We start from the raw sequence: 26,910 nt of genomic DNA on the forward strand, positions 1-26,910 counted from the left end.
GAAAGCAGCAAAATCTGAAACTCATTATGGATTACTCTCAAATTTGTGAATCTAGTTGTTGCAGAATAACAGCCTGTTTTCTGTAGGTGCCACACATGCCACTTTTGTTTTAATCAGTAGTACATACCTGATAGTTTGGGAACTTTCACTTCCTTTCTTCAAAGGATGAGTAAAAGGTTCTTACTTTCTAAAACTGGAAATGATGGCTCATCTGTCAGTAAAGTAGATGCAGAGCTACAGCATTATAAATACTAGATGTGCTTCTTTCATTTTGTTATCTCTCAAATGTTGCTTATTATAGGGGTGCTCTGATGTGAGCCTAATTTTAAGTTGCTTCTCTTTTCTTTTGGATGTGTATGGAAACCTGTCTCATGACATGGTTTGTTAGCATGGTTCGTTAGCATATTTATATACCAGCTTTTTAAAATCAGAACATACCAGAATGGCTGTATTTTATTTCAGTTCCATTTTGGATTTTATTCTAGGGAAGTCAGTACTTCAATAAACACGTTTTCTGAAATATCCCAAGAGATTGAATGGTTGCTGTTTCAAGCTTGCTCCTTGAAACAGCAAGTTGATGTGCCTGACCTTGAGTAAATGAATTTGTAAGTAGACATACCAGCTTGCTGCTTCATCCATTAACTATCTTCAATCAGCAGTCTCCAAACTGCAAAAAGCCTCCCCAGTGCAACTGGCGCTTACCATTCCGTTGGGGAGGCTGTCATTGTTGCTGCCCATCTCCCCCTATGTTCGGTCTGTACCGCCACATCTGCCAGGAAATCCTGGTGCAGAGCCTGCTGGGGCAGCAGAACATGGAAGTGGCAGGGTGGAACAAACATGGGGGGAGTAGATCAGGGGTGACAATGGAAGCCTTCCCTGCAGAATGGTAAGCTCTGTTCACTTGGGGGAGGGAAAAGTCAGGGGTCTGGATCCGGCCCGTGGTCTGTTTTGGAGTGCCCTGATCTAGATCTATCCATTTTTGGGTGAACCATTTAAATTTGTTCTCAGCTCCTACAGAGTTTTTTTTTTAAAAAAATTTAATTTTTAATTTTTATAATTAGCATAGCCTTAGCATAATTGCCTTTTTAAAGTGAATGAGATAATGATCTATTCATGACCAAGAACCACATCAAATTCTTTCCAGATATTGCTTATCTTGCCTGGCACAAAATAACCAAGTGAAATATATGTCCTACCATGCACAGAGCCAGAAATTAGGGAGGACAAACCCATAGCTGTTACATAGGCCAAAAAATCCTGAACTGCACCAGAAAAGTCAACCTTTAATGATACTACTACTTTGCATTTATATCAAGCTTTTGATGATTCTAGTAATTTAGCATCTTCTTGTAATCCTTACAATTCTGTTAGGTAAGTGAAGATCATTCTCTCTGCACTACAGATGCAGGGCTGAATCTGAAAAGGTGTCTTGCCTAGGACCACCTCCTGACTTTAGGGCAGAGGTGAGATTTGAGCTATAGTCTTCCTGATTTGTAGCTCAGTCTCTTAGCTGCTACAATATAACAACTGTACATGTTGATGTTCTGCAAGGTTTTACCTCCCCTATAATGCCACTAATTTTAAAAAAATTCACTCCCCCCCCCCCCCAAAAAAAAAGAAATTATTCTTATTTAGGAGGTTTTCAAGCCATACATAAGGTTCAGAATTTGACAGGTATGGAATTTTATAAAATCTGGCTGGATATTCTTTTTTAGGGATGGAGACCGCATACACAATCAAACCGTGGGCCTCGACCACCTGAGTAAGTCTTCGTTCTTAATATTTTTTTATTTGTATGCAAAATACATAGTTTACTATTAAAATTATATTTCTAAACCTATAACCCAAAGCTAGAAATGAGAGAGGGAAAGCACTGTAGAGAAATATAGTGTCTCTAGTGTATGTTATCTGATTCTGTCATTTCAATAATCTGCTCCAGTGATCAGGAAAGTGCTTCTGACTATCTACATTGCCAAATGTTTTCCCTACATGCCTAATAAGAATTGTTTATTTTTAACTGTACGTAGGCATTATGTGCCAGATTTTTCTAAGCTTATGTTTCCTGTAGAAATTTTTTTAGTTTTGTGCAATAATATGTATTTCTCTATAAGTATACACATGATCTTGACTTTATTCTGTTTTTAATATGTAATTTTTTATTCAGTAGAATAAGGAGTAAGCCCCCCTGAAAACAATGGAACCTACATCTGAATAGGCATACCCCCTTCCAGTGGGAAGAGGATTGAAGTGCTGTTGGCTTTCCCCTTGTCTCACCCTCTAGCAGATAAAGCAAAAGATCACGCAAAACCTGAGTTTGCTGTTATTTCTCCTAGTGGAGAAAGAGACAGCTGCCCTTTAAAGCCCAAAACAATAAAAGGACGAACTGTGGCAAAGAATGGCTTTCCTGGCTACCAGTCTAGGATGCTGTCTTACCTACCAAACATACAGATATTGAAAACCACAGATATTGAGAATCACCCACCATACCTGGGTTTTGCAACCACATGTTCAAAAACTCACATGGAAGAATGTAACCTCGTGATTTAGGAAAACAATGAGTGGCAAAGAGATACTTGAATATTCTGTAGAACAAAACCTACAGGATAAGGAAACCCAAATGAGTTTTGTATCCTAGTGTGAGCTTATTTCATGGAAAATGGATATTACCATGTGGATTTCTGCATTTGTGGTTTGGGTCTGAATAAATTTCAGACATGAGCAAACATTTGTTTTTCAAATACTGTGCCCCATGGAGCTTCCCCTTAGAGTATATGCTGCCAATGAAAACAGTTGCAGATCTCTTTTATTATAAGGTTGACAGGAACTTGTTGTATGTAAAATCAATGAACCTGCTTTGAAGAAAAATATATAGGGATACCTGAAAATCAGGGAAAGTTTTGAAAACTTCTCTATTTTCTCATTTTCTACAGAGTTCCATGCCTTGACTTGGGAAAGTTGGGAGAGTCGGAGGATGAGGTAAACACTTTCTGACATTTTCTGAAAAATTTTAACGAACATGCAGATGTGATACTTAATGGAAACTGAACACTGGAAAGAAAATAAGAACAGCATCCAGATCTCATGCTGCAACTTGATTGGCCTGCCCTAGTTGTTTGCCACTTGTCTTAATAATAATATTTATTATCCTAAAAACCTGAGATGTTTCTTCTGGGGAATTAATATAAAGGAATGAATATGGTCAGGTACAGTTATATGAGAAGTGAACTACAGTTTTATTGTGCCATTCAGAGCTAGTATTTCAATGATACTTTCATGTTGATTATTTCAAGATGTAGAAAAACAATTTGCAGCTTTTGGTTGGTGCAGTTAGGATTGCTTGGAGACCTTTCTTGTGTTGGATTGACTTGTACGCTTTTTATGCTTCTGCTATGAGAACTTCTAGTTGACTGATGTGACGTATAATTTGGATTACCCAGTGCTAACAAAGTGTACTCGATTATGGCTTTAAAGGTTGGATTGCCTGATGGGAATGGGTACCCTTCATCTCTCCTTTGAGAGCATATTAAAAGCAACAAGAACCACTCAGAGTTCATAATAATGAATGTCCAGCTTGCTTACCTAGGTCCTTTTTGTTGGGTCTAATTGAGTGAAGAGTGAAGCACAGACGAACCTCTACACTAAGCCTGTAAGAGGGGTTCTAGACCAAAAGCAGAATAACAGGGAATTTAGGGGTGACTTTCTTCCCAGCTGATTGTTTACAGTTGTACTAGTGCAAAAAAATAAACTAACTTGAAGTAGTTAATGCATGTTTTCGTTTCAGTAGCAAACTAGATGCATTTGATGTTGGATTTATGTTCTGTTATATCCCTCAAGATATTGCAAGGCAAAGATAATAGTTTGGTCTTTTAAAAAAAATATTGAAATGCATAATTTCAGCAACCATTTGCTTGATTACAGATTTCTATTTTGCCACACATGTTATTAGGAATTTGCACCCGATGTTGGCAAAATGCCTACCACTGACAGGATTATACAGATAATCTTCTACTCTGGGGGTGAAAGCTCTCCTTTAGGTAACTTGGTAGGATCAGAAGTATTCTCTCTTACCAGGATGGAGATATGTATATCATGAGAAATCTTCAGATTGCCCCTCCACCCTCATCTTCAACAGTTAACTGGGGTACTCCGTTACAAAGGCCTCAAGCACATCATCATGGTATTCGGCAGGTCAGTTGGTTTGTCATTGAAAATATTTTCAAGTGTGCTGTCTTATCAGAAAATTAATGTAGTCTATTCATGGAAGTATTATTATTACCATGTGTTGTTCCATTAAATTATTATCTTGCCATTTCAGTGTCACAAGTATTTATTTTCTTGATTGCAATGAAGTGTTTGTACTCTAATTTGTTTAATTTGAAATGGTAAGTGCACTTTAGTAGTTGTCAAAATAATTGAAATATTATATTTAGCACCTAAAATATTCTGAAATATTAGAAAGGTGTAACTGAGTTCATGCTCACATTGCCATTCCAAAAACATTGGTCATGATCTAATACAGGGGTGTCAAACATAAGGCCTGGGGGCCGAATGCAGCCCCTGGAAGCTTTTTATCCAGCCCTAAGGCTCTCGGCTGCTGAGATTTTACAACTGAAATGGCAGCCCACATGAAAATTGGGCTTTCCCAAATCTTGAAATATGATCAAGATTTGCTTACTTTCTCTTCTGTCATTTGCGGTTAATGAGTTTCTATATGAGAACAGGGTCTGATTTCTGGCCATTAGCTGCTTAATGATGTCACTTTCTGCTTAATGACATCATTTCCAGCCCTCAGCTGGAGCCCTGATTGGTAACTTTGGCCCTCTGTATGAAACGAGTTTGACACCCCTGATCAGTCCAATGCACTCTATTGTCACTTCTCCATTCCCAATTATAAAGAGGAGAAAGAGTTTCATGCATTCATGGAGCTCCATTAGAGATAACCGTAATGGGACTGTCATGCAAATAGCTGTGTCTGGCAACCATGATGTAGAAGTCTTTTTTGTTTCTGTGGCTCTTCCACCATATACTTGTGATCCAAAGGGTCTCTTTTCTCCTGTCCCGCACATGTCTAATCATTCATACCCAGGTTTACAGAGTGGAGTCCTTGTGCACACCAGACTGTGTATTGTGGGCAGTGTCTTAAGCTTGTTGTCTTTGAGATTTATAGTTACTACATTGCTAATATTGTCTGCCTTCCAAGTCAAAGTTTGAATCTAATTTCAAAGTGCTCTTCATTATATCTCATCATTTCCCCTGACAACCATGTCTTTATTAATGCTGTTTAACATTTGTGTGAAGCCTCTGGGTGAGCTGATCTGAGGATTTGGAGTTCAGTGCCATTGCACATGCATGACTCTTAGCTCTGTCTCTCCTTTGCATTTGGGTCTGGAGAAGTGGTGGCTGTTCTGAACCACTGTTTTGCTGTGGTTTAGGTTAATAAACTGAAACTCAGTCCAGACCAGACAAGGGTGTTTTTGGGTCATTTGGTTCAGACTTTGGGAGTACAAGTTGTTCTGGACATGGTTGCACCTGCTCTTGAAGGACCGTATTTGCAGTTCAGAGTGCATCTGGATCCTGGAGAACCAAATGTCAGGGGTGGCCAGAAGACCATTTGCCTGGCTTTGGCACCAGCCTATTTCTGAAGAAAACCGATCTGACCATGGTGCACTGCACCCTAGTCACATCATGCTTGGAGCTCACTTTATGTTGGGCTGCCCTTCCTTGAAAATGGGTCAGAAGATTCAGCTGGTTCAGAATGTAGCAGCATGGGTCCTGCTGTTCTGACCACATTACTCCCTTATTTTACCAACTACAGGTCCAGCCTATGTATACATGGATTTTTTATACACGGATTTGACTCAACACGAATGGCCACTGCAAATGAGAAGCAATGTGCTGATCCCTGGAGAAGGGGAAAAATGCACCCCTTTAAAATCAGTTTAAAAAACAGAACAGTCCTTTAACAAGAGCCCTTTAATAATAATTCTTTAACAATAATGAGAGAGAGAGGGCAGCTGGCTGACAATCCATCAGTCCTTCTCTCCCCAGGGGTCCCTCCCTTCCCCCTGAGTGAAAGAAAGGTGATCATTTTGCATTGGTGAAGGGAGGGGCTGAGTGAAGCAGATGACTGATGAATTGTCTTCTTAATTACTCTTATCTTACATCACAAAGGTCATCAAAGCTGTTTTTAAATCACAGCCAGATCACAGAGCAAGAAACTTTGTTTTTTAAATTGATTTGCTATAGTGCGTTTGAATGGAACCCAATCAAATAATGAGTCTCAACCTGTAGATTGATTACCAGTATGCTTCCAGTCCAATGTGCTCATTGTGTGATTCAAAGCCCTTACATGGCTTCTGACCTGGATGCCTGAAGGACTGTCTCCTCCCATGTTTATCTTCTTGTGTATATCCTTATACAGCAGAAGTCTTGTTTTCAGTTCCACCTCTCATCCTCATTGAAACTTGACTGGTGGAAACAAGACACAAGGCCTTTTAAGTGGTGGCACTTAAAATGTGGAACTCCCTCCCTAGAGAGGTACAAATGGCTCTCTTCCTGGGGATTTAAAGTGAGGATCAAGACCTATTTATTTTGATAATTGGTTGGCAACCTTCAGTCTCCAAAGACTATGGTATAAGTCTATAGCACCCAATATTCCCAGGCGGTCTCCCATCCAAGTGCTAACCAGACTTGACCCTGCTTAGCTTCTGAGATCAGACGAGATCGGGCATGTGCAGGGTAACAGTAATTTTGTAAACAGTAAAAACAGGTTTTTTTTTATAATTAACCATTTAATTATGAGTCTTCTTGTTTTAAAATCTGATATTATTCATTTCTAGAAGATAGTTTGTTATGATGATGCTGTTTTTTAATTTGTTGTTTTTTTAGTTGTACTGCTTGGTTTTTAAAATAACTGTTGTAAGCTACCCTTTTCCCTATAGGGGTGGAAAAGTGAGATAGATTTTTAAAAAATATATATATATGCTGGAAAATACTTTTTAAAAGTATTACTATTTAAGATCATGTTTCCTTCTCTTCCTGTTACGCAGTCACCAGGAAGACCTCATCAGAAGACGAATGAGGTAAAATTGTTGAAAAACATGGTTTTGTATGTTTGCATATTCCCAACATGAGTTGCCTTTGTAGTGAAAAACAAGGAAATCATCAATATTTCTTCAGTTGTCCATGAATAGAAAAGAAAGTATCCAAAGCTTAGGGGAGGGGGAGCGACTTCTTAAGAGAAAGCATGTCAATGTACAGCTGTCAAATGTCTCAACATCTATTTTGGAATTGTACCAGCAAATTTCTTGCAACATCACTTGTTTAAAAACTCCTGCTAGAGGCCCCCAAATCTTATCTTTCATTTTACTAAATCAATTTTAGGCTACGTTTTAAAGTAAGTTATATTTTAAATAAGAGTTAAATAATTGCCGCTGATCATTCTTTATCTTTTAGTTTCCTTTGGTGGAGCAGAAGACAGTATCAGAAAATTTGCCATCCCCAACAGACAAGTACAAACTGAAGTATCAGCAATATGAAGCAGAAATGAAAGAGGGATATAAACAGTATTCTCAAAGAGCAGCCGAAAAGAAAGCAAACTACAACCAGTCTTATGAACCGCCAAGAAAAATAACTGAAAAAAAGGTAGTACTTCTACAAAATCTGATATTGGGAACTACTAGTCAATCTTCCTAAAAACAATGGAGCAAGTGGAGGGGAGGCATATAGAGGAATGGCTTGGGAAATCTGCAAGATAATCATGTATGTAATGTATTGGTGTCTGTCGTTTTATAAGTACTGTACAGATTTTCCATTATCTATAAGCAGTAAGTAAGAGAGAATGTGAATTATACCTAAAATTGAGATGAAAACTACATACATGAAGTTACTGAATACCCCGTGTTCTGTTTTCTTTTTATATACAGCACACAACAGATCTCAGTTACTTGACAATATTATTTGAAGGTTTCCTCCACTTCATATTCTTACAGAATTCTGTTAAATATGTTAGAGTGTATATAATTGTGAAACTTTAAGCCCATAATTTGAGGAAGAGGACAAAGCTATGTACAGGAAATGTATGAAGATTAGTAATTATTACATATTTCCCAAACATCCTAGGATAAGGACAAAAATGAAATGAAATACTGTAAGAGTGCTGGTCTGAATGCATCCTGATGATCAGTGATCATGTCTGGGGAATGTGTTATATATTTTTTGCATAGAATGTATGGCTGAAAAACCAAACAGATGATGAATTGACAGCTCTTGATGAGAAAGCCCTCTTGCAGCAATGCTATACCAGCAAACCCTACACAGTACAACACAGCATAAGGAAGCTGGAAGCTGTAAGTTTTTTCTGGGGAATGTTATATTGTCCTATACATCAGTATATATCTATTGGGCTGTATTCCAATTCAATTTGTGCACACAGAAGGCATTTGCATGCATGTGAGGGGGAGGGTGATAGGCACTTACTCTCTCCTTCCTTGGTAATGCCTCTCCCTTTCTGTGTGCCATATAGCTCCAGAGGGCCCCCCAACCCTCAGGAGTGGATTTTTTGGAGACTTAGGGTGCAATCCAAAAGCACCCTTTTGACCACCCTTTTGGCACCACTCTTTGGGGAGATAGGCTGGAGTACAGTTGTGCACTAGCCTTCCTGAGCTGATGTGGGCCCCAGGGACGGGTGAGTTTGCGTCGACTGAGCTTGGCCAGAGCAGGGGTTTGGGGGCGTGTGGGGAGGGTGTGGAGGAGGCAGGAGGGAGGTGTTTCAGGGCTGGGGAGGGCAGGAGGTGGGCGTTCCTGAGGTAGACGGGTGAGTAGTGGAGGGCAGGACCAGGATCCGGCACTTATGCCCGATCCTAGCCCTGTTCCCGTGTGGCCTGGGGCAGTCCTGTGCTCCTTGAATTTTCGCCACTTATTTAGGTGATGGGTTGAGCCTCAGACAACCTTAAACTTGCGCCAGGTAAAGCGCAGGCCTGCCGCCCTGCCTGTTGCAGCACAAGTTAGGATTGTGCTGTAAGGCTGCAATCCTATCCACACATGCCAGGTAGAAAGTCCCATTGACTAGAATGGGACATACTGTTGAGTAGATATGCATAGGATTGGGCTCTTAGGAAGCTGTTTGGGAAAAGAGGAACTGAAACCTTCCTCCCAAGGTATTACTGTTAGCATGCAGCTTGCTTTGTATTCGGTTATAATGTAGGGAGGAACAAAGGAACATTCTTGTTTCACTGAAGAATGCAAATTGCAGACCTGCAGCCTGCACGTTACAGGGAGGAGACTAACCCAGTGTTAACAGGAACCAGAAACTGTCCTGCTTCCTGTTACCCTAGCATGCACTTTGCATTCTTTACTGAAACAAGAATGTTCCTTTGTTTTAACAAGCAACACCCCTACTCCAGTCGCTTCTGAGGGAAAGCAAAGGTACTGTAATGGGTGGTCCCCCCAACCTGCAGATAAGTGAAACTGCGGATACCAGATCCAGGAATACAATATAAGGGAATGCCTGTATTTCAAAATTGGAAAGCCCCTGAATATCACTCAATGGCCATGTGATCCTCTAGACATAGCATCTCATGATTAGGTAGCATATCAAGAGAGAACAATTTTAGGATACATGCTCAGGCTTTTAAAAATTGTATGCTGATTAGCACATGGATGGGTTCATCTTTTAAGTGATATTCTGAATATGGTCATTTCATAACAAACTAAAATTTTTTCGTTGATTTTCTTTGTAAGTTTTATTTTGACTTAAAATATTTGTTTAAATTGTTTGAGTAGTTTATGATGGCCTGTAACGCAATATTATTTCTGATTATCTAATTTGCTCTTGAAGAGGCAACGGATATGATGTGGAGTAAGGATATTAGGGTTCCGTTAGCCCAATCCTATGCATGTTTACTCAGATGCAAGTCCCATTATAGTCAGTGGGGCTTACTCCCAGGGGAGTGTGGATAGGATTGTGGCCTATGATAGCTATGTTTTTAAAGGTATCATTTGGAGATATGAAATTTTATTATTAAAAAATACAATGCAATATAAATATTTTTAAAAAACTTTATATGTTTCCACATTCTGGTTTTATTTTGTGCCACTTAATAATTTCTTAACTACTTAAATTATATATATTATGTTCATTGGTTGCTTTTGCAGGAGGATGTAGCAGCAGAAAGAAGAAAGCAAACTGTTGTGGAACAAGTGATGATAGATCAATTATCTAGGTAAAAGAAACAGTACTTGTGCTTGTAATCTGAATGGATTTATGCTATGTGGCTGTATTTTTTTTAGTAATATTTTTTAGGCTCAATCCAGCCAAAGTTGCATTTTTAATGGTTGATCTGATTGGGAAGAATTAAATCCATGACATCAGTGGAAATGCTAAGAGCTTAACTGACTGACTTGTGCTGACTCTCAAGGCAATACTATTCAAAGTGGCTTATGTCCTAAACATAACGGTAAAAGTAAAATAGCAATAGAACAAGGTTAAAATAGTCCCATTTGGTGCACATTTACTCAGAAAAAAATGCAACACTGAGCTGGAAGGCTGTGATGTTAAGGACATTTATTTGAACACACATGGATCTCTTTGGCTGTGATATAATAATATTTAATATTTTTAAAGTGGTTTCTGAATGTGTAAAGCAACATGTATATTATCTGGATTTTGTTCATACAAAATTATTGTAAGTTGAGGTTTGATTATTGTCATATTACTTCTGGGGGGCTTGAACTGAAAGGGAGTAGCTAGCTTGCCTAAGCCCACCTAGTTAGGATTCATAATTGAGGTGAGATTTGAACATGGGAAATCTTGATTTACAGCTCAGTCTCTTGGACTAGCTGCTATCAGAAGAAGGATAAATTGAACCCAGTGTACCATGCTTTCTGGGTTTGGATTATGACCAGTTTATATGCAGAGGGATAAAATGGTGATGTCATCCCTCACTAAATGAAACTTTGTAATTAAATTGTTCTTCAGATGTTGTTTTCAGATTTCATATGCAGAGTGCAATTTTTTAGTACAATCCTTCTGAATTATATTGACTTACCTTAGCAAATAAGTATCAGAATATGAATTACAGTCCAGTTCTAAACTGGCTTCTGCCAGCAGGGCAGGTATGTGCACTGACACAAACATGCCATAAGGCATGTTCTGACCATGCAAAGGCCAGCGCCTTTGGCAGAGAGGCATGTGCCAGCAGGCCTTCATTGGTGTTGGAGCAGTGCCCACCAACCAGGGCAAGGCCTATGCTGGGCAGCAAGGGATCTCTGTCACATCCTAACCTCCATCCTGAGCTTGGAAGCCCTACACAGGGCTGCTTGGTACTGTACCAGCAATTTAGCTGGTATGGCTCCAAGTAGACCCATAGAGGCTGCTGGGGCTTAACATGGAATAAGGGAAGAAATATTCCCTTACCTCGCAGAGACCTCCAGCTGCCTCTCTGCCCATGTGGGATACAGCAGATGCTGTTTTGGTGCTGCTATATCACAGTGGGTACAGCCTGGTTAGATTTGGGATGTTAGTCTCTAAATTTTAATTGTGATTTCATGAACATGGAATTTATACATGTTTTGTTTTTTGTTTTTTGAGTTAGAGCTGTGATAAGTGACCCAGAGCAAAATGGAAATTCTGATACTTATGAGACTGATTCTGTCCTTCCAGGATTCAGGACAGCACCTCTGCGCTTTAGAAAAAGAACGTTACATGAAACCAAGTAAGTTCCTATTGTCCCATGCTTGTAAAAATAATTTTTACAGAGTGTGCACTCTGAAGTGAGGAAAAGTCAGTGAGTGAGCCAGTATCACTCCTCAGAGGCTTGCCAGCTCAGGGAGGCTGGCTGAGAAATCCTCTGGCTAGGATTGCAAAGGCTTACTCCAAGGCTTTCCAACTTGCAAGGCATTGCTGCAGTTTGGCTGCCTCAATTCTTTGGAATTGGTGTTGAGAAGCTTGGGTTGTTGACATGCCGAAGCTTTGAGTCAGGATGGAAATACCTATCCCGAGAAGTAGGTGGTTGTTTGATGTCTCCCCTAGGTTAGTTGCCCACAATAAAGGGGGAGGCCTTGCCTGCTGCAGATCTTGTCTCTGGGGCAGTGCAATCCAAAGCCCTGCCACCCCCGAGCCGGCTCAAGTTCCTTTTGCTGGCTCCCAGCCATCACTGGGAGTAAGATGGGCTGGCGCTGGCATTGTGGAGCTGGCCCAATGTCTAGAGGCAATAAGTTTGTGCTGACCTGGGCAGACCAGCACAGGGGGTGAGAGAGGGCAGCGGGAGAGAGGCTAGAGGGTAGCCCAGGGGCGGATCAGGCTCAGGAGGGGGTGGAACTGGCTGTGGCAGCTCAGGCCAGATCGCAACCTCTCTACCAAGTGGTGTTAATTGGTCCACTTTGATTTGCGCCTGCAAAGTCTTGGGTGCAGATCCAAGTAGCCCCATAGGGCTGCATGGAGCATTTCTTGGGGTAAGGGTAAGGAAATTTCCCAGTGGTCTTAGCCTGCACCAAATCCACACTGTATACAGAGTATGCCAGGCAGCCTGCCTGTTCCAGCGCAGGTTACGATTGCACCCTAATTAACTTAAATAAATTGGACCAGTTTCACTTAAGCCGCTGTCTTGTGTGATTATTTAGGGATGCATGGGCAATATTCTGTTCTGGAGAGCAGCACTTCCTAACGTGTTATCCTGCAGAGATGAACTAATACAAAGCTTTAAAAATCTTTTTGCAATAGAATGTTTTTAGTGTTGCCAACTTAGTATAGCACAACTTAGCAGAAATACTTCCCAAACTTTTAATAACAAAATCTACCTACATATAGCAGGAATCAACAACAGCTTTTGTACGTCCTGTAATTCTGTCATCCTTTGCTTTTAAAGGCCTGTGTGTTAATAAATTATGCACTTTATACCCATTGCTTGTATGGTAAGAAATGCTTATATGTCCCCATGACATATCCTCCTTTATTTTGAGAAGCAAAATAGTAACTGTTTGATGTTTACAAGTATTATCCTAAGATCAAAGTATGTGCTTTGAGCAATTCTGAGGTTATTCAGGGCCATGTTGATGGATTACTTTCACTGATTTCTTGCATTTTGACCATTATCTTGACAACTAAGATGAAGAAATACTTTAAAACCCCAAGAAGAAGAGAATTTGGAGCAATTCTAAAAAATGAATTATTTCATTTGTAGCTAGTCATCATGCCCTTGTTTTTCTTTGGCCAACACTTATGCTTTAGTTCGTCTTTATTTAGGAAGAATGTATTAAAACATAGGAAGACTGTGTACTTCTTCTGAACTAGAAACCAGCAGTGAAATGGTTTCTATAGCGAAGTAAGACTGAAGCCCTCTTGACAATCCATAAGTCAAGATGATTTGTCTTCCAGAAAATAACTAGTGTGATTTTGATGGATGATTTTAAATATTTAAGGAAGAAGTTCTTTAAAAGTCCAGTCCTAACCTGTGCTGGAACAGGCAGGCCAGCCAGTTTGGGCTGGCTGCCGCTCAGCCCAAGGCAAGGGGAATTAATTCCCTTTGTCCCAGGTAATGCAGCAGCAGCCCCAGTGGCCCCTAAATCACTGGTGTAGATCTGAGCAGCCTTGCACTGTGCTCACCTAGGAGTGGGGTTAGGATCTGGCCTAAGTGCCGGATTCTGGCGTCCCTTTCTGGCCTCAGGCTGCCCACAGACCTGCCCGTTGCCCACCCTCCCCTGCTCTCCCAAGACCCCCGCACTGGCCTGACTCGGCTGGTGTGAACTCATCACTCTCCTGGTGCGAAGGCTCGGGATTTGGTCTCCAGAGGCTGGTGCACATTTGTGCAGTGGCTTCCTGGCTCCTGAGGTAGTGCGAAAGTGCCTAATGACACTTTTGCAACACCTCCAAGCCAGTGCAAGGGTGCAAGCCCAAGGATGGTTCAGAATTGCACTCTAAATGGGTGCTTAGTACCACCCATTTTAAAGGTGGTAACAGAATGTTAAGTCCCTTGAGGGTATAGTCCTCAAAAAAAGCACATCCAATTCTATGCTTCCTGTAGAATTGTTTAAAATTGTTCAAGTTTTGTCTAATTGTTTTATGATCAGCTTTACTCACAGTCCATAAGCATTTTAGTAGCTGAGGTGCAAACTGTTATAATTTTACTTTTTTAGAACATAGTTACTATTGTGAATTCTTTTTACAGAATAAAGACTCGGTCAGCGTTAACTGAAAATATGCTTACGAACAAGTTACGCTTTGATGGCAGATTAATATCAAGGTATGCCTAAATTTAATTTTAAATATTTTTTCTCTAATCAAACTTTAATGAAGCTTGCTATCTTCATGTTTGCGTACACATTTTTATGGACTGAAGAAACCCATTTAGGAACCAAGATTGTCAACCCAGATAGTTGACAAAACTGTTTGTGTGTTTGGGAGAAGCTGGGATACAACAGAGAGCTGGATTCAGCTATTCTGCTCAACCTCTTCTGCCTGTCATGCTTTGGGCTATTGAAAGCACATTTCAGGCTCCCATTCAGCTTGGATTCTGGTAACTGCATGGAGGTACTGATTATGAATCTTTCTTCTCTTCCTGGGCATGGAAAAAATAATGCCCATGTTGACTAGACACTGAGAGACCTCCCAGTCTGCATTGTCCTGCTGGCATCGCTGTCACTCCCTGAAGATAAATCTGGAGACAAGAGTGGACCAAGTTTTCTGTTGGCTTTCTTTATGCAGCTGTGTCTGAGTTTGTTTGTTTTTTTCAGTTGGCAGAATGCTTGGTGCTGGAAAGCCATGTTGCCCATTACAGTTTTAGAACTCTGCTCCTGTTCACAGAGCGGGGGGGGGGGGGGGGTGTGTGAGATGCAGAAGGTCATTTTCACAATGGAAAATATTTTTTACAACCTACCGTAGCATTCTATTGAATACCGTAGCATTCTATTCTATTCTACCGTATTCTACCGTATTCTACCGTATTCTATTCTATTCTATTCTATTCTATTCTATTCTATAGCATTCTAATAAATTCATTCTATTAGATTCCATTATTCACCCATTATTAGATTAGTAATAATGGAATCTAATAATGGAATCTATTCTATTAATGGAATCTATTAGATTCCATTATTCACCCATATAGCGTCTATACGATCGTTCTGGGGCAACAATGGAGGTGCAAGAAACTCGGAAAAGGGTCTTTAAAGCTATTTTTCCACTGATTTTTTCTTTATCCACTGGGGATTCAGGAACAGAACCTTGTTGGGTAACAAGGCATGACCTGTAGGTTAAAAATTTCATATTTTTATGGAACTGGGCAAAGTCACAATTATGGAAGATAAGAATTCATCTAATCTACCATTATACAAATCTCAAGATGGTAATGTCCATGTTGTGGAGAAAAAGTAATGTGTCTTTAAGCCTCCCTTGTTATTTGCCTCTAGCAGTTAGATCATACCTGTCAACAGCTGGTTGCCTACTTGGCATGCAAGGCAATTTACTTATGTTGCATATACCCAACCCCCTTCAAGCAGGAGATTTCCACGTTATTTGTCCTGAAGTCTGGCAAGATGAGATGCAATCTCCCCCATTCTCACCTGTCAATGGGCAGTCTCCTATGTGTGAGAAATATATATGCAGTACATGCTCTGGCAGTTAAACTCCATGTGACTGGGACATTTCCTGTCCCTAATTGGACAAATTTCCCCCATCCCCACAGTCCTCTGTTTATATGCAAGCATTTAAACCTTATGATGCCCTTACAACATGGGATGCAATATGAAGTATACTTACAACCTTGGCATGTTTAGGCCACTTAAACCAGTGACTGTTTCATGTTGTCTTTATGCTATTTGTCTATCTCACACAAACTCGTTTGTAATCTCCTGTTTTATGCTTAACTTTTTCTTAAATTTACTGGGGTTTAGAGTTGTCTGCCTAGACAAGCCTGGAAACTTTGCCTCCCCTAACGTGTTCAGCCATTCCAAGCTACAGGAAGGTAGAGCTAGGAAGCTGGGGTTCATGTGAAGGATACTCTGCTAGCAGGAGACTGGAAAGGCAGCAAGACCAAATGTCCTCACCAGCTTTAGTCTCTAAGGGCGCAATCCTATCCTATGCTGGAACTGGCGCTGTATCCAGCACAGTATAAGGGCCAAAAGTGGCTTGTCCAGAGGCAAGGGGAAACTTTTCCCCTTATGCCTGGGAAAGGCACCTTTTCCCCTAGGGGTCTCCTTGGACTTGCGCCACCTCTTGAGATGGCACAAGTCCGAGGAGAGCGGAGCGGCTCGAAGCTGCTCTGTTCTCCCCGGGAATGGGGGTTGGGATCCAGCATAAGTGCTGGATCCCAGCCCCGCCCCTGGGACCGCCCATTGCCTGCCCTCCCCCCTCCCAGGAATGCCTCCCTCCTCCTCCTCCCCCACCCCAGACGCTTGCGTCGGCCCAAGCAGGCTGACGCAAGCCTCGGTGAGGAAGCCAGCACAGAGGCTTATGTCAGGGACTTATGTTAAGGGGCTTGCGCATGCCCATGGACACCTCTGGATTGCGCCCTAAGCTTCCTTCCCTGGTATGAGTAAGATGGTTATTCCTCCTCCGCTTTCTCTCCTGGTTTCAGGAAGGTGAATATTCCTGCTCAGCTATCTAAGGCAGGCAACATGGCTGGCAACAGGTTGCTGTTGATGGCACTTTTACAAAATCGGGATCATTTGCAATCCAACAGGGGGTCTGTGAAATGTGACATACTTCATGCTGGGTTGATATGGATTCTACTAAAATTAAATTTTAAGACTTTGGTTTTTATATTGTTCTAGAAATGGACGGGATGCTTGTCGAGAACTGATTGGATTTTTCTTTGCATATGATAAGTCTTTAACTGTATATGAATATCGACAATTTGGTAAAAATAGGTATGTATGATTAGAAAATGTTTCTTCAGATTTTTATTGAGCCACTGATAGGCATATCAAGTTTTGCTTTGCTTTCAATGTCACACAGAACAAATGCTCTGCCTTTCGTTCAGAAGGGAGTTTGTAGTCATCAGCGTGGACCACGAAAAGGGAAACCGTACAGTCTTAATGACTTCTATGTTGTAAGTATTGTGAACTTCAGAATAATGCTTCTTTAATATTTAAGAGCTGAAAGTCTCTCTGTAAGTGTTAGGTGCAGAGATCTTTATGTTTTGCTTTGACAGTTTTCTTGCCTGTTTCCAGTGTTTATATTTTTCAAAGGTTTATCATAGATTTTTGACCTAGTAGATTAACAGCAGACTGTAGTAGATCAAGGATTTGAGACACTCTGGAACGCAGGTCTGAAGCATATGGAGGCAGTTGCCTCAGGTGGTAGGATGGCAGGAGCTCCTGTTGCCATATCTCCCTCTGCTTGCTGTATTTGAAAAGGAAGTAGAGAAATGGAACAAAAGAGGAAATGTAGAGGTGAATAGAGTGGTGGGCTGGAGTGTTGCTCTTGGTCACCACTCCCCTCTGTTGCCCTGTTCAAATGCAACACACAGAAGATGAGATCAAAGTTGGGAGGGTGGACTTCACAAGCTGCTACTGAGTTAGGTAAAATATTACTATAGTGACAGCAGCAGGAGATGGTGGGGGGCCATGGTGTTAGGTGCTCTGCATCAGGTGCTCAAAAATCTTAGACTACTTCTGAAAAGTGTTGTGATGATATTTTTGAATTTTAGTTTTGGATGTGCCAGCTCAACAAGCAAAATTGTATTAGGAAGGGTTTGCTCTAGTTTGTCAGGGCTAATTCAACACGATGAACCTTTTAATTGCCTTTAGTATATTTGCGTTGTGCACCTGAATCTTGAGTTTGTGAGTCATTTTGTTGAATAAAACATACTGTAAGTAATTTCAGTGTAAGACTGCATGACTTGCTTTTCCCACTAGAGGGCAATCAATTGCAGTCAGGAATTGAGCATATTTCTCTATATTACTCCCTTTTGTAAATACATAAATCATAGGTGCATTGTTTCTTAATGGTTATTTCCTTTTAGTAACAGACTTTGCAAAATCTAATGGCAAGTCTTCTGTCAGACTTTTTCCTGAAGTTTTAGGCACTTGAACAATTTTAGTTTTAAATCTTTTTCTTTCAAAATTCAATAAAATAAATGACTGTTGGCAACCTTCAATCTTGAAAGACTATGGTATCGTGCTCTGAATAAAATAAATATACCATAGCATATAGTGTGTGCTCCATCAGCATGGCTGCAGAGCGTAAAATCGTGGGAGGGATAGGATTGGGCTGCCTATTTGAATAAGTGCCAAATTATGGATTTACCTGTGCAGACTGAGTGTTAGATGAGCGGTAGATGTAGCTTGTGTGTTTGGGTAAAGTCCATGGGAGAAAGAACAGACACGACTTAGTTGCTATACTTTATCTTCTCCTATCTTGGTCATGAATCTTCAGGCTTTCTAGTTGTAAATTGAACATATGTGAAGTAGTTCATCTGTATGAAGATAATTGTGATTGAGTTATATTTTGTGGACCAATAAAGATAGAGCAGTACTTGTAAATCTCTCTTATATTATTGCTCTTAGGGAGCAGACCTAACTTTTTTGAGCCGTAATCATCCCAGCCTTCCGGAAAGCATTAAGCAGAAGCCAATATTTACGATCCGAGTCACAGATATTGACGAAACAGCTAGAGCTTTTCTAAAGTAAGTGGAATTGCACTAAGTGATCAGATTTCATTTCCTGTCTTGAAAATATGTTCACAAACAAAGACTATGCTGTTCATTGTTCAGATTTGAGGTTTTTTACTTGTTCTTCCCTTTACATGTGTTATATCTGATTAGGGTGATACAGTGCCATCCCAGTTAGTAAGAGCCAAACTAGATGTGATTAATCATGTAATTGAGCTTAATTTCCTTTTTCTTTTTCCCCCCTGTAAATAATGTGCAGTGGGTCGGGTGTGGTAAGGGGTAAGATCTAGGAAATAAAGAGGTATATGAGGGCCAGTGACTTGTTAAAGTTGCCTCTGGTTTAGCTATGGCCTTGGAAATTCACAATCTGTCCACTTAAAGGAAGCTCCAGAAAAACAAGGGAACATAAGGGTCAAAGTATATGGTTATGTCTATTTTTTGAGATAGTTTTCTTGTTTCAGAAAATGCTGTGGCTGAAACTGCACTGTTAAAGGGATACTGGTATGTGATGTGGAAGGGCTCCCTTAGCTCTTGCCCTTTGGACCATTTCATGATGAAAATCCCCCCCGTTGTCTTTACTCTGAAAAACTGGGAGTACTGTATTCTTTTTTATTTTTTTGCAAGCAGCAGAAATGAAAACAGTTGCGTGGCAGGATTCAATCTAAAACTGGTCCAAGGGCAAAAGGTTGAACATTTCCTTTCTCTTTCATCCAGTTTCAGAAACTACATTTTTGTAAAAGAAAAATATGTAAAAATAGTCACAAAATCACACAATATATAGTTCCACTCTCAAAATGTGGGAATTAATCAGTAGTTATCTTGTTGGGTCTAAGGGAATAGCTGAAAGTTTAGGACAGGATGACGGAGGAATGCATACAGGTTGCCACTGTATTGAGAACTGCATGCCTTCTGGCAAGCCTGCTCCTACTTCTGGGCCTTTCCAGATAGACAAAAGCAGCGTGTCAGGTATTGTCTTTCCCAAAATAGAGATTTGGATAAGAGAGTTCATGCTGTATCACTCCTATGAAAAGAACTGACAAAACAGGAATTGGAGTTTGCTGATATACAAATGGTTCCAAATTTCATTATAGTTCCCAAACGTAATGCTAAATCTACTGCCAGTGCTCAAAGCATCATTGTAACTACAAATAGGTTATTTTATGGGATAATTAGGATCTTATCAGTGTTTCATGCCTGTCACACCACTATTTTCAAAAGTACTTATTCTGGTTTTGAAAAAAATATTTCAGATTTTTAGGAGTGAAGAAATAAACCAGGTGACACATAAGAACCATGATCAGATCTGTCTGTCTGTGTCTGTCTGTCTAAACTTTAAAGCACTCCTGGGGCATCCAATTTTGGTAGAAGCTGGGTCTCTAGAGGTTAGAGTGTTTTTGTTTAACCTTTTGTACCTGGGCTGTTTTCTGATCCTAAATGCCACCCTCCCCGCAACTTTGGGGGCTGTTTGTCCCTCAGGGTCTTGCTTTCGTTATGTTCTTAAAAATAGTTGACTGGCTGTCCTGTTTAAGACCTTGGAAACTAATAAGACTTGGTTGCTGCCAGGGGACAGTTTTGTATGTGAACTGAATGGCAATGTAGGCAGCTGTTTGGAACATAATTTAGTCTATGTTCTAACAAAATGGCACAGAATAATGCCACTGAACAATAATATCTCTGACCTTGTCTACCTGCTTTGACATTTTGCAACTGTAAATGTTTTCAGGCGTTCAAAATATCTCTTGTCTTGCCAGCGAAAATTGTATTATCCACAGTTTTTATCTAACTCTGCTAGGAAAATCAAAAATTGTGATTGGTAGGATCCTGCCCCTTCCTGAATCTCTGACCTCCTTCTGTGCCTCTGCTCAGGCCTGTGCAGTGTCAGCCCCTTGCTTCCTTCCTCAGTTCCAAGATGGAATTGGTGGGGAGGAGCTAGCTATCTCCTTGGCCTTGTGGTTTCCAGGTTCTCTAAACATTTTGGCAATGCAGTGGTCAAACAGCCTTCCTTCCCATCTTAGTACTGCAAAAGGGATGGGGATCGCTTTGCAGAGGTAGAGCGACTTCTTCACCTCTTCAGCATCTCCAGGGTTGGGAAGAAGGCTAAGACACGCTGATATGCACTGGGGGCAATGGCCGACTTCTTCGGGTGAGTGAAAATATGAACTCAAGGTGTTTATTTTTGAAGGGTGTCCTCTCTGCACTTTTTAACATATTGATTCAAAGTGCTTTGATTAGGTTCACCTGATGTAAAGCATTTTGCTTATCAGAAGTTTCTCTAGCATTGGTTTTTCTAGCAGGAGGAGACTTGTTGTGGAGGATGATATAGTGAATATTTAGATTTGTGAAAGTTAACTTCTATTAAATGTAATGTGGCTGCTGAATGGATTCATATATTATAGGTCTGCACACGTAGAAAAAGAGGAACCTCCCATCAAGCAGGAGGGTGGTGACACAAGTGTTTTGAAGAAGATTCAAGGTTTGTATACTAATTTGCTTTAAAGTTTGTATGTCTCTGCATTTTGAGGGAAAATGCAGAATTGGGCTGTTGCTTGGAGGGGTTTACAATAGTGGAAGAAACTTCTGCTTTTGCTCTGCCACGGCTGTTTTGCAAGTGCTACCACAGTAGGCAGCAGCACCACATCTCCACCAACTGACCACTGCTTCTGCCAGACAGCAGCTGACACAGGTCCAGAGAGACCCACTGGCAAGAAGGAGACTTACCCAGAAATAAGGGAAAACATTTTCCCTTACCTCTACCTAGCCTCCCCATCTGCCCCTTAGGATACAGTGCAAGCCTTTTTGGCATGGCTACATCAGCATGGGGGGAAGGATAGGATTGAGCTGTAATATCTGTGGAACTCTGGAATATAAACAGGCTTTGGATTGTGATGAATGTTTTTTTTTGTCACAGATCACAGGCTGTTTTACTGCTCTTTTTTAATATGATTTTTTTAAAAAAATGTTTTCAGAGTAGTGGTAGAGCACATGCTTTTACATACAGAAGTTACAAGGTTGAACTCTCAGCATCTCCAGTGAAAACAATCTCAGGTAGCAAGGTTGAGAAAGATCCCTTTTGGAGTCATTGGGAGAGTTGACAGTACAGGCTACATGGTATAAGACAGCTCTGTGAGCTTTAAGGAAAATAGTAATCAGCACACACACACACAAAATAAAATGACCATAAAAATATTTTTAACTTTTCCACAGATGGGCTTAAGGAAAAACTAAGTAAAAGAGGAGTTCGTACTATAACAGGATTAGGAAAGTACTTCCGGGAACTGGACAAAAACCAAAAGGGAGTTCTGACAAAAGCAGACTTCAAGCAAGCACTAAAAGTGTTTCATTTGGAAGTGCCTGAAGAGGTATGTTGTCGTCAATTTACTCTCTAGAGCAGGGCCGTCCAACTTTTAACAGTCGGGGGGGGTGTGCATGACCCTGGTGTCATCCCCCCGAGCACACAGACACAGAAGTAATTGTTGGTGATGTAATGATGTCACCGCCAAGTACTCTTGGGTTCTGAGCAGGGGAAATAACTCGGCAGGCTTGGGCAGCAGGAGGTTGTTGTGGCAGGTGGGTTTTTCAGTCTCCCTGCCACACCATTCTGGCTTCTCCTTTAGAGAAGGAGCAGTTGGAAGGCCACAGCAGAAGAGAGTGAAATGCCGCTGATATTGGAGGAGGCAGTTGGTGGTGGCTGTGGTGAGGCGTTCGAGGGCTGCCTAAAAGGGCCTCATGAGCTACATGTGGCCTGCGAGCCTCGTGTTGGTCCACCCTGCTCTCGAGGGAGTACAGTGACTCCTGCTTACGCTGGGTCTTGTGTTCCAACAAAAAACTGCTCCTCTGTCCTTTCTGCCACTAGCCAACTACAGTTATCTTTCTCTGCCAGGGTGGAAAGCACCCTTTTGGAGGAAGATGACTCTGGGGGATATATGTAATAAAAGCTAAAAAACTTTACAAAGGGCATGCATGCTTTAAAATAGAGAGGGAGCATGATGTTAGTGTCTGAAGGAAATTAGGGTGATTACCTAGGGAGGACTGAAGAACCAGGCATATTATATTGTAGCAAGGGAGGGAGGGAAAGGTGGAGAAGAGCGAAAAAGTGGGAAAGTACCAAAGGTCTAGCTGTGGCAAGAGACTGTGGCTTGGGTCTACGTTCTCTGTGGCCTGAACCAGCCACAGAATCAGCCAACAAGGAGGAGGCAGTTTGCTCTAGTGAGCCAAAGTTTGGCCTCTTCCTTAAAGGCCTTCGGGACTTGATGCTTCCTTGTCATCGGCTCCAGCAAAATGATACAAAGCTGGTCTGGATCATGCTTATCTGGGATATGTCCAGGACCATGCGCATAACAGGCCTTGTCAGGCAGCACGGGAGGGAGGCTGCTCTCTCCTGGTGCCTGGAATGCTGCTATACCAAGTCCCCTACATATGTACCAGTTGAGGTCCAGAAGTCCATACAGAAGTCAAAACATATGTATCCTAAACATCCAGCATTATTGCACTGTGCAGAAGTATCATTAAACGACATACTGTGCCTACACAAAATTGCTGATGAAGTTGTCCATAACTTGGGAGCCAATGTCTGTAGTACTGTTTTTCAGGTGGCTTGGAAATGAAATGTTTCAGGAACCCTGGGTCATGTCATTTCCAGGATGAGGACTATCCATAGTAGAGACATTAGCCACCCTAGGAAAACTGTATTTTCCAATGTCCCTGTTATGCTGCTATAGAAATTTTTAAGGCTCCAAAGGAGCAAGTGAGAGGGAACAGAACTAGTTTTTTGTCCCTCCCACAGCAGCAATCAGATAAGTGGGGGCATGTGGCCTCATAGGAGATATTTGAGAGAAAGATCAAGGCCCTGTAGTATTTCCAGTGCTGTCATTAGGAGCACAAAAGGCCAAACTGAAGCTATTAGCCAAAATTTCCTATTTAATTGGAAAATACTGCTGAACCCAATTTCAAATCATTCTAGAACAGTGAAAATTATTAACTTTCACTTGGCGATTTGAAACTAGTCAGTGGAAAACTAGGGTTTGGCAAGTGTCCTTTGCAGGTACTTTAATAGCTGTTGAGATCAGGAAAGGATCTTAGTTAACCAGATGTTATGGTACTTAACTGTCACCATTTGTTGAACATTTAGGTCTGTTTTTCACTGGGAAAGGGAGTTTATTAGAGTTGTAAGGAGGCAATAGTTACGTGAAAACTCCCTGTGATACCTTTTTCTGTTTTCTGATGTGAGGTTATGAAAATCTTGGGATCTGTTTTTAATTTGGAAGTAAGTAGGTTAACAAAATTATAGCCAAAAGGACTTTTGTGTCACAATGCTGAACTGAAAACGTCTATACAATTGTGACCTAGCAAAAATAGGCTGGCTTTCACAACCTCTAGGTATATGCTTCGGATGACTGATAGCAGTCTTGCTTTCTTCTGCTCAGTGTTCAAATGAATATTCAAGCAATAACCTGACTTTTCCCTTTGTTTCATAGTTTAGCAGATTAATCTTATGTTTATGCCCATGTTCTGAGTTGCAGCTCATTTGACCTGAAGCTCTTAAATTGTAGGATTTTGAGTCTTTGTGGTTAATACTTAATGACAACGATAATGATGAAGTTGACTATCTTGAGTTTACCCGTGCTGTTCTTGGAGAAATGAATGAATATAGGAAAGCATTTGTCAGAAAAGTAAGTTTATTTTAATTATATAGTTGATCAACAGATAAGTGAAAAATACAAATCCATTTAGGTTGCAATTCTGTACGAACTTCCCTTAGAAGTAAGTTCGATTAAACTCAGTGGGTCTGAGCAAACATACATAGGATTGCATTTTAAAAAAATTGTTAAACATGATATAATATCTGATATTTCTGCATTTAAAATGTTAATAGACACTAGAATAAAATGTTACTTAATTTGATTTTTAATCTCTTTTGTAATTTAATATCATTGGTGGTTGAATTTAAAACACAACCGGTGTTATTTTGACTGACTATTCAAGAGTAAATATCTTGGGGACTGATAACTTCTTTTGGTTGATATCTATTTTTAACCTGTGGATTGGATTCTGTACCACTGTTCAGGTACGTTACACTGAACAAGTTCTGACAGTTCTGCAACTGTTGTTGCCATCTGTGAAAAAGGGAAAAATGATGTATGTTTTGTGATGAAGATATTGCTTATATATGTTCTTACTAAATTGCATCATGTACATAATATTACCAATTAAATAGTGAAAAAAATTGTAATTCGGTGGAGTCTTCCACTGCTGGAAACAACAGGATGGTTGGAATCCAGGTTATTCTGGCAATGACTGAAAGTTTTTTATTTTAGATATATTAAATAGGCTAAAAATTGTTTACTTGTATCCTCAGTGCAAATGTGTTCATATCCATTAAGCTGAACTGACATTATGAAATGTTTCCAGGTATTGTAAGTGCTGATAGAAGGGTCAGTTGTCAAATGTTGAAATAGTTTAGTTTACGTTCAAGCAAACTGAGTTTTTGCTTCCTATCCATTTGTACCAAGTGGTGTACACATGGGAAAGGTCTTTTTCTGTGGTGTTCCCCCCTCCCCCAATGTGGAATTCTGTACCAAGAGTGATGCCAGAAACCCTCACTGTCCCCACTTTCAAGAAACTGTTTTAAAAATCACTTGTTTTATCAGGCTCTGGTATTGACTCTTTCACTGAAGCCTGCTGCTCCACACACATGGATTTGCTCTCTGTTAGTTTTTATGTTATTTCTTTAATTCTCTTGTGAGCTACTCTGGAACTGTCTGCTGAAGGGCAGAAATGCTATAAAGAAGTCTTAGATAGAAGGCGATAGTGGTGTGAAGGAGACTGGACCAAAAAGAAGAGTTGAGAAGATAGATTGTAAGGAGAGGGATTGGAGAGGACACGAGCATAAGTCATCTTTGCTTGATCTTATCGGTGCTCTGTCTAAGAATCTGTCTCTGACATGCTGGAACTATTTGGTTTTTTTAGAAATATTTACATTTCTTTAGAATATAAATATTTCTTATAAACAAAAAGTTATCAAAGTGGTTTATATAGCAGGGGAATGAGAAAACTGTTTCCTGTCTTAAGGATGCTCACAATCTAAAATAAAATCTCTTTGCTGCAATCTGATGTAAATGGCTATAGGACACAAAAGAGGGGGATCAAAAGGCAACTTTGACAGGCCAATGGAGGGAGCGCCTCGCTATCATGCCTCTCCCTGTATTCCTGCTAGATAGAAAACATTCCCTTCTTTTAATCGCTGCTGCTGGTAATCAAAGAGGTACTATCAATTCATTTAAGATATATCAATCAATTTGTATAAGATTTTGTAAGATGCACCTATTTTAGTAGCCATGGTGATCATGGAGGAGTGGGGAGAAATTCTTGAATTTTGTGTTTTTGAGATTGCCAAATCTTCAACGCAGACCTTGTGCCTCTTTTGTCTGTAGGCCATTTTTGCATATTAAAATGGAGATACTTAAAACTAGTCGGTTCAGGGACTCTGCAAAGAAACATCAATAAAAGTATTGTGTGAAAATAGAATGACTGCTTCAACAATATAAAGCCAATAGAGTTTTAGGAGAAAAGGAAATTCTCTTTCTGGGTCATCTGACCAAAATTGTCAGTAAGTGAGAAAACAAGTGAGTCAGTGAGAAAATACTTTACTGTTGATGCAACAGCCCAAAGAAAGTGTTAATGAATTGGCAGGGTTGACCAGAAAAAAGCTAAACAGACTTCTGGGCATGAAATACCTATATTTTCTTGTAAGAATCAGTACAACACAGTCTGCAGGCCTGAGGCCAGTTATAAAGATTCGCAAAAAAGTTCATAAGGTTAAGCACGTCTAACTGTTTATTTGCCTTGATTTCACTTCTACTTTTCTCCAAACTAAATGAACCCTCTGTAGGTTCAGGCAATAAAAATTCTACTTTTCTGATGCTTGTGTTTAAAAACCAGGGATATTTTTTCCCCCTAAAATATTAATATTCATTAATTCTCTTGGTAAAAAGTACCATACGTAATAAATATTTGTTAACTTAGTCTTCCCGCACATTTACATGCTTCTGATTACTGTCTTTGTTCAGGCTTATATGAAACTGGATTACAACAAAACTGGCAGTGTGCCTCTGGTAAATATCACGAAATGTTATTGTGCTAGAAAACATCCGCAAGTCTTAAAAGGTAATTAATGTATAAGAAAGTAAGTATTTAGTTTGTTACTATTTGGCTTACTGCTTCTCTCTGCACCCAGTACCAAATGAGAGGACAACCCCTAGTCTGACTAGTCAGATATGGGCAGGATTGTTCACTCATTTGGTGA

General features: G+C 40.4%; 1 protein-coding gene across 1 annotated transcript in view; it reads left to right on the forward strand.

The window, feature by feature from the left end:
- The window catches only part of LOC136657119 (calcyphosin-2-like), a 35,084-nt gene that overhangs the window by 5,581 nt on the left and 2,593 nt on the right, over positions 1-26,910 (forward strand). The window contains exons 3-18 of the mRNA XM_066633761.1: positions 1,716-1,762; positions 2,931-2,976; positions 4,072-4,188; positions 7,050-7,082; positions 7,456-7,644; positions 8,226-8,348; positions 10,156-10,223; positions 11,595-11,714; positions 14,166-14,240; positions 16,768-16,863; positions 16,952-17,045; positions 18,505-18,623; positions 21,005-21,081; positions 21,813-21,967; positions 24,158-24,277; positions 26,675-26,771. Of these exons, the coding sequence (XP_066489858.1) occupies positions 1,716-1,762; positions 2,931-2,976; positions 4,072-4,188; positions 7,050-7,082; positions 7,456-7,644; positions 8,226-8,348; positions 10,156-10,223; positions 11,595-11,714; positions 14,166-14,240; positions 16,768-16,863; positions 16,952-17,045; positions 18,505-18,623; positions 21,005-21,081; positions 21,813-21,967; positions 24,158-24,277; positions 26,675-26,771 (1,576 nt within the window). The remainder of the gene's footprint in view (positions 1-1,715; positions 1,763-2,930; positions 2,977-4,071; positions 4,189-7,049; positions 7,083-7,455; positions 7,645-8,225; positions 8,349-10,155; positions 10,224-11,594; positions 11,715-14,165; positions 14,241-16,767; positions 16,864-16,951; positions 17,046-18,504; positions 18,624-21,004; positions 21,082-21,812; positions 21,968-24,157; positions 24,278-26,674; positions 26,772-26,910) is intronic.

Source organism: Tiliqua scincoides, chromosome 7 (assembly GCF_035046505.1).
Source record: "Tiliqua scincoides isolate rTilSci1 chromosome 7, rTilSci1.hap2, whole genome shotgun sequence".
Lineage (NCBI taxonomy): Eukaryota > Metazoa > Chordata > Lepidosauria > Squamata > Scincidae > Tiliqua > Tiliqua scincoides.